General features: G+C 35.3%; 1 protein-coding gene across 3 annotated transcripts in view; it reads left to right on the top strand.

Moving 5' to 3' along the window:
* The window catches only part of BRD1 (bromodomain containing 1), a 65,455-nt gene that overhangs the window by 9,610 nt on the left and 43,685 nt on the right, over positions 1 to 12,160 (top strand). For all 3 annotated transcript variants that reach the window (XR_012994569.1, XM_076329130.1, XM_076329138.1), the window contains exon 3: positions 10,095 to 10,251. Coding sequence is in view for 2 of the 3 variants with exons in the window: in XM_076329130.1 (XP_076185245.1) it covers positions 10,095 to 10,251 (157 nt within the window). In the remaining variant the exon portion in view is untranslated. The remainder of the gene's footprint in view (positions 1 to 10,094; positions 10,252 to 12,160) is intronic.

The following is a 12,160-nucleotide window of genomic DNA, read 5'->3' as shown; positions in this document are numbered from 1 at the left end:
GGGAACCTCTTATGCATATATGATTTGCATCAGGCCTTCTGGTTACGGAAGTGTGTTGTCTCTTTACTAGGAAATTCCATTCAATTTTTCTTGAAATATGAAACTGTTGAAGATTGTTGCTTATGTTGTACTGCTTGCATTCATCAGCTTTTTTTTTTTTTTTAAAAAAAGGCAGAAATGAGCTTAGTCTAAAAGTCACATGTTTCTGGGGAGTGTCAGAGCAGCTGTGTTATGGGAGGGGGGCGAGTGGGGAAGGACACTCCCTCAAACTGTACCTCTGTATGGGAGGGACAGACAGTACCTGCACCTGTTGGCAAATGGTCATCAGAAAAGTGGCCTCCTGCTGCCACCAGCTAGTTTGCCTGAAGGCAGTGGCAAATTTGTTCTTGCAGTGTTTGTGTTCTACTGATGATGCGTGATGGTTGAATTTTGCCTAGTAGATAAATTATCTTTTTTTTTTCCTAATAAAATGCTAAAATTTTTTCTAATACTAATATATATTATATAAATACTAAAATTTTTCCTAATAAAATACTAAAATTATTTTATTTAAATAAATATAATAAATAAATATATGTAAAAATAAAATAAATAAAATAAATACTAAAAGTATTTTATTTAGATTGCAGGTCCAGAATTTCCAAGTTAGGAAATCCTAACTTCTAGGGCTGACTTGACAATCTAAATCTAGCTTCTTGTCTATGTTAGTTATTTTGTACTGGCTCTGTGCTCCATTTCTTGTGGATTTTTTTTTTCCCCTGTTGCTGCTCATCCTTGTTCTTTATAAGTGAGTAGCATGGATACACAAAGAAGAAGAGCTGCAGTGTTAGCTGTGAAAACTATGGTTTCTCTTACTTTTGAGTGCTTGATTCTTTAGTACAAATAACATGGTTTTGGTGCAGTCTCTTGATCTTGTGTGTTGAAAGAGGCATTTAAAATGTGATTGCTTGATGAAAAGCAAAGCCGATGTCAATATTCATGTTCTTCAGAAATGTTGTGAAACTAGGATATTGTGGCTATATACTTGAGGGGAAATTGAATGTGATATAAAATATTTAATCTTCAATATTTTCAAAATATACACTGAGATACAGTGTAATCCGCTTTATTAAAATACCATTCATGCAAGTATTGCTCTATTAAGTATTAAAGTATATAAATATTTGCTTGCATCTTTAGTTTCGGTTTCTACATGGTATATTTGTAGTGTCTGAAATTAAAAACGCATTTGAAATGCAATACTTGTACAGAGAGCAAAAAATAAGCAAAAACCCCACTTTCATAATAAGTAAGAATGAGGTGTTATACTTGTTTTCCATGTTGTATGCACCAGTTGTGTTGCATCATATTATTGAAAGAGAATTAAAAGATCCTTATGAAAGTAGGTAAGTAGTGGGCAGATAACTGAGAGCAAAAATTGCTGAGGCACTTAAAAAATATTTTCAGCTGTCTTTAGAAATCAACATTCATGTGCTGCACATTAACTGATTTTTCTATACTGACCTTTGCTTTTGTTAGAAAGCATATTGCTCCTGGTAGTAAAACTGCATTTCTGTTACTGCATGTCTCAAGGCAGAACCAGTATTTCCTTTTGTTTTATAACTTATCCAATTGAACTATCCTGAACTTTCTTACCAAATAATTAAATGTAGTCTTGTTATCTCGACATAGGAATCTTTATTGTCTCTAAGATGAAGTATGGACCAGAAAGATAAATGAACAGAAAGTGATAAAACACAATATAAGTGGAAAGGAATATTTGCAAGGCCTTTGAGACACTGTTAGTCTGCATTCACAAGTGATGCTTCTTAATCATATATGTGGCTTGCGGGTTTCTTTTGGGAGTGTGTTTTAATGTTTTTTAGGATACTGTTGTGGTGTTTTTTTTTTTTTTTTTAATGCCTTCAGAAAGTTTTTAAGTGGGGGACGAGAATTAAATGCTGCTTAAAATGCAGCATAAAAAAGCCATTGAAAAATACTACTAGAGCCAGTGTTGCAAAAAAATTGAAAGCTGAATAAATCCAGACTAATGTCTGTTAGCTGTTTATCCTTGAATATACATGTATGTATACTTTCACAAAATCATGTGGATTTACTTAGTTTAATTACAGGAGAGCATGATGTAGGTATGCCTTATGGCTGTACCTATTAATTAGATGATGGAATCACCTAGGTAAAGTGGAAGGGGATGCCAGCAGTCACCATCCACTGATGTTTCTTGTAAGATTGATTGACTTTGAAACCTTTCTCATACATGTGGAAACTACTGCTGATATCATCCTGACCTCTTTGCTTAAATAAAAAAATAATTTTGCCTAAATCAAGAAAAGAGATACTGCGGTGCTCACTAGCTTTGCCTCAGTGGTATTTAAAAAAAATAAAATAAGGTAACTTTAGAGCTTTATTTTCAAGCTAGTTTGTTTTGACTCTGGTTGGCTTATTTAATAAGAATTAATTAATGTGTTTGAGAAAGTGTGACTTATTTAATAGGTTGTAAAAGTGGATTTTCATTCTGAGTAAAAATAATGGGGAGGATACTTGTATATCTGGTATTAAAAGCCACTGATGTCCGAGGAGTGATTTTTCCCCTCCCCTAAAAATCCAGAGGATGGAAGTGCTGTCTCATATTTAAATATGCCCTTTTTACAAAATGGATATAGGAATATGGTGTAAATATATTTTTTTTTTTCTTTTCTGTCTTCTGTTTATTTTGCATTTACAGGGCAATGAAGCTTAAAACAGAAATTATTATGTTAGATATTTCTGTAAGGTGCATCATTAGTATTCTGTGCATCCTCTAAGGGTTTCGGTCCACAATGATTATATATATGATAATGCAGTTATGAAGATCAAAATTCATGTGTTTTTATTTCTCAGTACTTCTGAGTTTCACCAGTTACGTGAACTTTCATTAGATTTTTTTGGTGGCAATTAGAGGGGGTTGCGTCTTGTAAGTGCCATACAAAAACATGATTTTCAGAATGTATTGTCTGAAGAACTGTCTCCTGGCAGTTTTTAATTCAATAGTCAAGTTACAGAGCGCACAAAAATGTGTATATAAATACTGAGATTTCTTTTATTACAGATCAAAAGGCGATTTTTGATTAATACTTTTTCTTCTGCGGATGTGAATTTAGCCTTTTGAGATTAGGTTTCAAGATCATGTGTGTATGGTTATGACTACTACAAAAAAAGAAGCACAGAAAAATATTTTGAGAAATTTTAAGGAAAAGTCATGACTCAATATTATGTATAGGAAGTGGCAGAAGTAAATCTATGCATGTGTTTTTTCTGAGAAGACTAAGGAGGTTTTCTAGTATGACAGGGTGTGGGGGGGTTGTTTTGTTTTTTTCCTTATCCAAAGGTTTGGAAGATCACGAACTTAATTCTTAGAATAGGAACAAAGTAACTTGTATAACTAATGGAGAATTGACTGAAATATAACATGGCGTTTTCTTAACTCTTAGGTTCAATGTTCTACTTTCTTGTCCAAGAAAAAAGTTACAAGCTGTTAGCTCAAGTAGAAAATAGATACGTGGTTTCACAGTCATGTGAAGCAAGAAAAAGTGCTTCCTACATGTTCAGTCAAAATTAAATATTATTTAAATACCAATAAATGTTGGATAAAGAATAGGAGCCTGGAGAGACTTTCAGGCTTCAGAAGATGTATCAATAGATATACTGTTGGATTCTCAACCTAGCAGGGAAAGGCAAATTCAATAGCTAGAATTTTAAAACATACAGACAAAAAAGAATAACTGTGAAGATGATTAAACACTGCATTAGACTAGTAAGGGAAGTGATTCGGGAACGGGACATTCCTGTTTCTTCAAATCTTCAATACAAAAGCTGGAAGGTAGTTATAGTTAAGGAAGTGTGTATTCGTCACATGGGGATTCTGCAGACTTGTGTTGCACAGAAGTTTCAATGAAATCATTGTCAGTCTTTTCAGGATTTGATGTGTACCCTGTTGAGTACATAGCTGGCTTCTGCTAGGTACAAAAGAAACCTTATCCTTACTCTTTTTCAAAAGGAAATAGACATGCAAATGGACTCCAGTTTTTTGAGTATTTATCTATCTATGTTGTCTTTAAAGCTGATCAAAAGGGTTGGTTTGTTTGGGGTTTTTTTTAGTTAAGAATTCATATAGTAACTTGAACTTTTTATTGAGGGAGGGGATAACATACAGACACAGCAACAAAACTCTCTCTCCACTGTTGGTTTTGTGTTTTTGGTTTTTTTTTTAATTAAAAAGTGTATTGAAAGGTGGGTTTTACAAAAACTGTTTGATAGGCAGCTGCTGCCAAAGGTGCTGTGTGGGAAGAGTAGGGTTTCATCTGTCCAAGCAGGCTTTCTCATCTTCGAAAGCTGAAGTTTTTGGATGTGGAGCTAGGAGGAGTAGTTGGCAAGGCCCCAGAGTTAATTCCAATTCCCAAAATAGACACTTTCATAGCTTTTTATTCTGTTTTTCTGCTAATTCTCTTCCAGTTAGCGTCAGTGGAATTACTCTAACTGTCTGTAGGTAATTTTTGTGTCTTTCCTGCTTCCTATGAGTCTCAGTATGTTCTGTGGAACTTTGATGAGCAAGGCTTGAAAATTCAAATGTTCTTGGAACTCAGTTTACTTTGTTACCATTTCTTCAATTTAGATTTTTTTATGTTTTGTTCTGACAGGTTTTTAGAAACATATCTGCAATCTTTGTGTTGAAAAATAGGGGTATTTTATTTGCCCAGTAAAGTGGAACATCGTTTGATTGAGTATTACCGTAGTTCAAGAGAAACTGGTATTCTAGTGATATTAAATAAAATTTTACAGAGTATAATTTAGTTTTGCTAGTCTTTTGCATGTACCTTTAATACAGCTATGTTGGATAAAGGAAGATTCAAAATAACAAATTGATGAAACTGGTGGCTCAGGCCAATTATAGTAATTAAAATACTAGGTTTAGTTCATGTCTAAAAATTGATTAGTTTTAGTGGGTATTTGATCTTACTTAATCTTACAGATTGTCATATTAAGTTCCTTCTGCCTGAGTTACTATAATAATACTGGCAAAATCACATACTTAAGAAAATTTTCTCTCCAGTTTGTATTTTGAAAACTTGAGAATGGAGAGATGCTATAGAAGTCTTCATATATTGTAATACTAAAATGATACCTGTGGGGTTAAAAAGCATGTTTGGTCTGTGGAGCGGTTAGTGATGATTAATAGAAAACTGGCTGATTATCTCTCATTGGCTTTCTTACATTGAACTGCCGCATAATTAGTCACCAAAAATACTGTTTTCACTTTTTCTTGTAACCAGTTGCTGTAGTTGCCAGTGACATGTAACTGAAACTGGGAGAGGAAGGCAGTCACGAGTAGGAAGGAGGAAGCTGTGAGATTGCTGATACGACAAGAGCATATGTCGTATGTTGACGAAAATTATTTTATGCATTTATCTAAAAGATGAGGAAACGCAGGACTGAGTAACACTCAGCTTTCTCTGAATGCTTTGACCGGTGCGTTAAGAGTATCACCAGGGGTAGATTATCCATCAAATGTCCCCGTGTGAGGAGAGGGCTAGTGTAGATCAGCTGATAAATTACAGTTTCTCGTCAAAGCTATTGTATATTAACTTCCATTTTAAATGAAATTATTTGAGTCTGTCTTAGCCTTTCAAAACAAACCAGTTTCCTGTCCTCATCCTTCTGTTGCTTTTGTAAATGCAGCGTATTCCTAATGCCATAATTTACACTTTAGCCTTAACTTTGGTTTCAGGTTGGGAACTGCAGGTGCTATTTGAAAACTTCAGTTGAAAAGGGACCTTTCCCTTTTTAAAGACAAGCAGGGAAATGTACGATACCTCTGTATCATGTATGTAGTGCACATCACATACATGTGTTTTACGGTTGGATACAAGTGGGGCTGGGGAAGGGAAGTAGTACTGGCTTTCTCAGTTGCCTGTGGCACAAATAAAACAGTTTTGAAAAATGTTTTGACATCTGTGTAGTCTTGGAATGTAGCCCACAAAAAAAGGAAAAAACAAGAGGGAGTATGACTGGTGGTGCCAAAACATCAAAAGGCTGCAGTGGTCATCAGCTTGAAACCTAATGCTTTTGTGGGACCAGTTATATAACAGCAGCTACTGAATTTCATGGGAACGCAGCCACCTTTTTAAGAATTTTCAAATTCTTCTTTCAATGTACTTTATTTTAAATAACTGATGAGGGAGAAAACAGTGTACTGTGAGCCACACTGAGCTGTTCTTAAGGCCTCAGAACAGTGGTTCAGGCTGCAGCAAGTTACAGTGTAAGAACTGTTCTGCTCTGGGTTTAGCTTAATTGTATTTAAATGTTTTGAGAGAAAAGTGTTTACCACTTGACACGGTCCATTTCAGGATGCTCCGTGGGAATTTTGTCTTAACAAATTCTCTGTTCCATGTGGAACCTGGACAGCAAGAACACTTCTTGTCTCCCTTGTCTCCCTGCTTGCTTTCTGTAGTCACTATAGTTGTGGCTTTTTTTTTCCCCTGACGTATCTGAAGTCAGTTGTGATAGGGAAGACAGTAACTCTGGTAGTATCTTCCAGATGTATGTTCCTGCATTCTCTTCTTTGTGAGCTGTCTTCAATAGTAGTCTTGCACTTATTTGGCAATCTTAACAGAGATATAAAAAATTATTAAGTAATGAGATTGCTCATTGCAGTGAGATTGGTCTATTTTTTCTGAAGAGAAAGCACAGGTTCAATTGATACACTTGTGTTTAATGTGCGTTTTAAGTATCTGATTTTTTTTTCTCCCAGTACTTACTATGCTTGACTTGCCATTAGAAAATAAAACACTACAGAAAGCTGTTCTTTCCTGATATTCTTGTATGTGGAAAAAGTTATAGGGTGGACTGATACTTTAGCAAAAAAATGCCTTTGCTGAGGTGTTGTGTGTAGTTCTGGGAGGTGACCGAAGTTCTGTAAGCCTTGCCTCTGCGTGGGGGACTTGTCAGTGTAGTGTAGCAGTTAACCCTGTCTTGTGCAGGTCAGATCCTGGATTGCAAAACTATAAAGTCTTCAAACAGCTCTCCCTTACCTGCCTCAAATATATACATTTTTTTTTTACTCTTCAGTAATTTCTTTTAAAGTACATCTCTATTGAAAAAAAGGTAGTGGAATGTGCAGCAAGCTCCTTTAAGACCTCAAAGACTTTCAAAATTCTAGTTGTGAAAATCTAGTTTCAACATTTACAAATTTAGTTCAAGCTCAGGTAGCAGAAAGGAACTTGCTCAGGACTGGTGCATACTTATGTGCCTTATTTCATGCTTGTGTTCAGCTTCACTGCAGCTGAACGTATCTTTGTGAGAACCTCTTTCCCAATATGGTAGTGTTCTCAAGGGTGGGAGCTTCAAAATCAGTACCCAGTCTGTGCTACTTCTAGCGTTCTACAGCAGTGGACGAATCGTGTCTTATTTTCCCAAAATGGTTGTATTGTCTGTCAAAATTTAAAGCGTTTCGGACACTAAAAGTCTACCTGGGAGTACCTGACTAAGCAAAAAGATGATCAAAGAACTGCGCTGTAGTGAGTGGGTTCTTAGGGTCTAACAGCAGATGTTACATCCTTGTTGTATCAATAAGATCATAGTGTAGAGACTCTGTGGATATCTGCCATGTGAAGAGCCTCTGACCTCTGTATTTTGAGAAATTAAGGGGTGATTGGTGGTATATTGCCACTACCAAAGTCTGGTGTCTAAATGAAATACGAACTGTGCCAGTATTTGTTTGGTTTTATTTGGAGGGAAGGCAGAGAGGAGTAGATTTCTACCCCTTGTTAGGTAGTTTCTGCACTCCAAATTACCTTCTGTTTATTCGTATTTTTAGAGTTGGAGAATATCTTCTGTGAACATCTTCCCTAAGTTTATTCTAGCATTTTACTATTATAATTATCTATGAATAGAATGGTTCGTTATGTGAATGGGCAAATGTACTTAAAGCTGTAATTAAAGATGTTTGCTTAGTCTTGCCACATCTGATGGGCATGAAGCCAACGCCTCTTTCCTCATGTTAAGTTAGATTCTCTGATCTTTCCAAATAGGTATATGTTTGGCTTTGCTTTTTTTGACTCAGTTCAGTGGGTTTTGCTCTTTCCAAGAGAGAGATGTGAAAGTAATTATTTGACTGTGATTGCATTCTAAGATTAACTGTAATTCTGTTGTGTTTGAAGTTTAATATGGTCACATCAAGGCCTGTTCTGCATTGAGTAAGTCTTTGTGGAGCCTGCCTCTGCCCTTCAGTGAAAGACTTACAAGACAGTCCTAAGTCCATCTGCAGACTTTCTAAACTTTAAGTTAAGCTAAAATTTTTCAAGAATGCCTAACTGGCTTAGTTATTAATTGAAAAACAATGTCACTGAAGAACTGAAGGACACAATGGCGCTGTATTTTGAAGAAAACCTGTGTTTGCTCTGCCTTTACCCTGTGATGACTCAAAGCTCTGTAGCTACAGTTAGTGTAGCACTGAGTAGATGTCTTGCACCTTACCTTCTACGCAGCTCAGAAAAAACAACTGGGGATAGATGACCTGGGGTGAACTCGGGGTAGAATCATTTGTATGTCTGGCTGAAAAATATCATCCATGTTTCCCAGCTATTCTTAAAAATCATTTTAACCAAGGTTTACTTATAGCTTTACATTTTGTTTAGGTATTTCACTAGTTTTTTTCTACCACTTACCTGACAAACTGCTTTACTCCTAATATTAAAAGGGAAAAAGCAGAAAAATACTAATATATATATATATGTTCCTGATTTTTTATTTAAACGTCTCATGGTAGTGGTCTACAAATCAAGCACTTCTTGAATTTAATTTTGCCTATTTTGGTATTAAATTTTATTGGAGAATCTCTGATAAACCTACTACTATCCATTGTAGAATTTTTCTGTGGGTAGTAATATACTGCGTGAAGAATTAACAGATTTCTGTTCATTGATATATCCTTTCTGTAACTCTGTCTTACGTCCAGCTCGGGGAAATCCTGTTCTCTCTCTCCAACTTGCCACTGCCCCCAAACGAATGAACAATCCCCCTAACAATACTGGTAGTTGGTGCCTTGGGCCATCTTGTGTTAATTTTGCAAGGGCTGCCACCAGTGATAAATCCCTGCAATATCATACAGTGACAAAACCTTTTCATTCTACAACCATCAACTTTTTTTTCATATTTTTGCCATGATTTCAAGATTCTGTAGGCACAGAGAGTTGAAGATCTGTTTGAGATAAACTTTTTTTGAATGTAAGTTTTGAAAGGTTAGTGTCGTGTGTGAGACTTTTGACATTTTAACGTGTCGTTATTTAAAAAATAGTAGTCGAGGTTGTTGCGTGTGATGTTCATATGGCACTTTCCTAGAGTGTTTGTAAACAGTATATGTAAACAGTATTTGCATCTATTAAAAAACAAGTTTGGAGAAAATACTATTTATTTAATCAAGACATTTTGCTTAACTGTTTGTATCGTCCTCTCTTGCATCTTTCCTGTGTGGATATTTTAATCATATGTGTGGGGTAAAATCATAAGTGTTCTTCCATTTTACATTTTTTTGTTCGTTTTATTTGCTAAAAATTTAATGTTAGTATATGAGTAGTACAAGCTTTCTGTTGCATGTTTTTATGTAAAAAGTTTGAAGATATATTGTCTTTAAAGTAAACTACTAATTTTGTGTGAAGATGGCAACAAATGATCTGAAAACGTCTGTAGGGATTTAGAGCTTTATTTCTGATTTATTTTCAATAGGAAAATTATTCTAAAATGCACAAAAAGCTTTATTCTCAGCCATAATCTGGGATTGCTCTTGAGATAATGATCGTGAAAAAATTGATGCCTTTTAGCTTTATAAAGTACCTTAACGTATTTGGTAGAAACTACAGTGTCAAGCAGCTGTATATGATTGTAACCTACTGCTCAGAAATAATTGTACTGAAAGGGATGTCATTAAAAGAAATTAGTAATATGGTGATCGCTGCTGTTGTTACGTTATACATTCATATATATCTGATGTTTAACTTCCATAGACAAATACATTTTATGTTTTGCTTCAAAAAAAATACAATATCAGTTTTTCCATATTTTAGATTAAATAAGATTATGAATCAGGTGGCCATTCAGCGGAAGAAGCAGTTTGTTGAACGAGTGCACAGTTACTGGTTGCTTAAAAGACTGTCTAGGAATGGTGTTCCTCTCTTGAGAAGGCTGCAGTCCAGTTTACAGTCGCAAAGAAACACACAACAGGTATGTGACAAACTTTTTACTTATAAGAAGAAATCAGAAAATCTCTATTTCATAGAGTAAAAAATTAACCAGGAAACATAGCACAGAGTAAAAACTTTCTCTTAATCAGCACTGAGTAAATTCTTTACCTTATTCTTAAGTAATATGACCTGTATTGGAAATCGGACATTATCTAATCCTTTTTAATTTGTGAGATATGACAAAAATATATATATTTGTGTGGGTTTTTCTTTTGTTTCACTTAAATGTTTCACAAAAATGCTGTCAACAAAACTACCCTAATACCATTGTTCATTGACTAGTATTGTGTCTTTTTGGAACTCATTCCTCAATGTGCTCTGAGTTAGTAAGATAAAAAATAAATTTTATTTTAAATTCATCAAAAGATGCAAAGCAAATGTCGTCTTTGACACTTTTATAACTGAGAAAAACAGTGGGGTTTACAGAGTAAAGGTTAGACATGCTAGATTACAGTTTTTTAATTCAGATCCTTATTGCCCACCGTGTTCAGTAATAACAGAACAAAGAGCAAGTTGTTGATGAATTTCGAAGACCTGTTTCAACTTTAGTTTCACTTTTGACATAGTTAAGTGAGATTGTAGACAAGCATAAATTCATGCTGATATTTTGTTCACGTAAAACTCATCCTATCTAAAATACATCTAGGTTGGTTAAAGTTGTACACATTTACCAGTCAGAATTGCTGAAAAACAGAAAAACAGTCACTCCAGATGTGTATCAGATTCAGAAAGAGGTACTCTTCTGCTTCCCATTTTTGTAATATTAACAGCTCTTCAGGAGCATTAGAGATTTTGGCAGGTCTTTTACTGTTTTGGTTTCAAGTCACTGGGTGGCTTTGAAAATAATGAAAACTTCTGAATTCTGTATATGGATCCATGTGTGTAGACCTTGAAATGCTGTAAAGCATCATGATGTGGAAATTCTTACTGCATCCCAGTTACTTTTTTTAATTGAACTGAAAATGTAGTTGGCTGTGTTCTTTCCATTCTCCAGGTGTTTGACTTCCAGTGGAATTGTTCCTGTAAAATAGCCTCTAGAACTTAAGAATGCATTTTATAATCATTTACTTGTATTAAACTGAGACTTTTCCCCCCCCTTTAAAGCTTAACTATTATTTTTCTTTGAATTGCGTTGCTATTTGCTAAGTCAATAATTGATGTAGTCATAAAAATACCATGGTCAACACTGCTCCCTAATTATTTGTTCTGTCCTTTTTGTGTGTGTTTCTTTTCTTGGCTTTTCATGGAAATAAAATAATTAATAATTCCCAGAACACTTGAGGTTGGAAGAGACCTCTGGAGGTCATCTGGTCCAACCTCACTGCTCAAGCAGGGCCACCTATAGCCAGTTGCCCAGGACCACGTCCAGACAGCTCTTGAGTATCTCCAAGGGTGGAGACTCCACAGCCTCCCTGGGCAGCCTGTGCCAGTGCTCAGTCACCCTCACAGTAAAAAAAAAAAAAAAACAAACCAAAAAAAAAAGGTGTTTTCTGATGTTCAGAGGGACTCTCCTGTGTTTCAGTTTGTGCCCATTGCCTTGGGTCCTGTCACTGGGCACCACTGAAAAGAGCCTGGCTCTGCCTTCTTTGCACCCTCTCTTCAGGTATTCATATACATATTGATGAGATTCCCCCCCGAGCCTTTTCTTCTCCAGGCTAAACAGTCCCAGCTACCTCAGCTTTTCGTCATAGCTGACCTGCTCAAATTGGAATTTAGGTGGACTCCTTTTGGGTGGAATTAACTTTGAATATAAATTGGCCACTTGTTTATCTTTCTTTCATTGCTTCTATATTACTCCATTTTAATACTATTTTTTGGGTTGTAACTTCTCTAAAATATTTCGTATTCTACATTTAATCTTTGATTAATCTTTTAATTCTGTATGAGAA

Source organism: Aptenodytes patagonicus, chromosome 1 (genome assembly GCF_965638725.1).
Source record: "Aptenodytes patagonicus chromosome 1, bAptPat1.pri.cur, whole genome shotgun sequence".
Lineage (NCBI taxonomy): Eukaryota > Metazoa > Chordata > Aves > Sphenisciformes > Spheniscidae > Aptenodytes > Aptenodytes patagonicus.
Note: the sequence above shows the minus strand (reverse complement) of the source record. Positions and strands in the feature narration are given on the sequence as shown.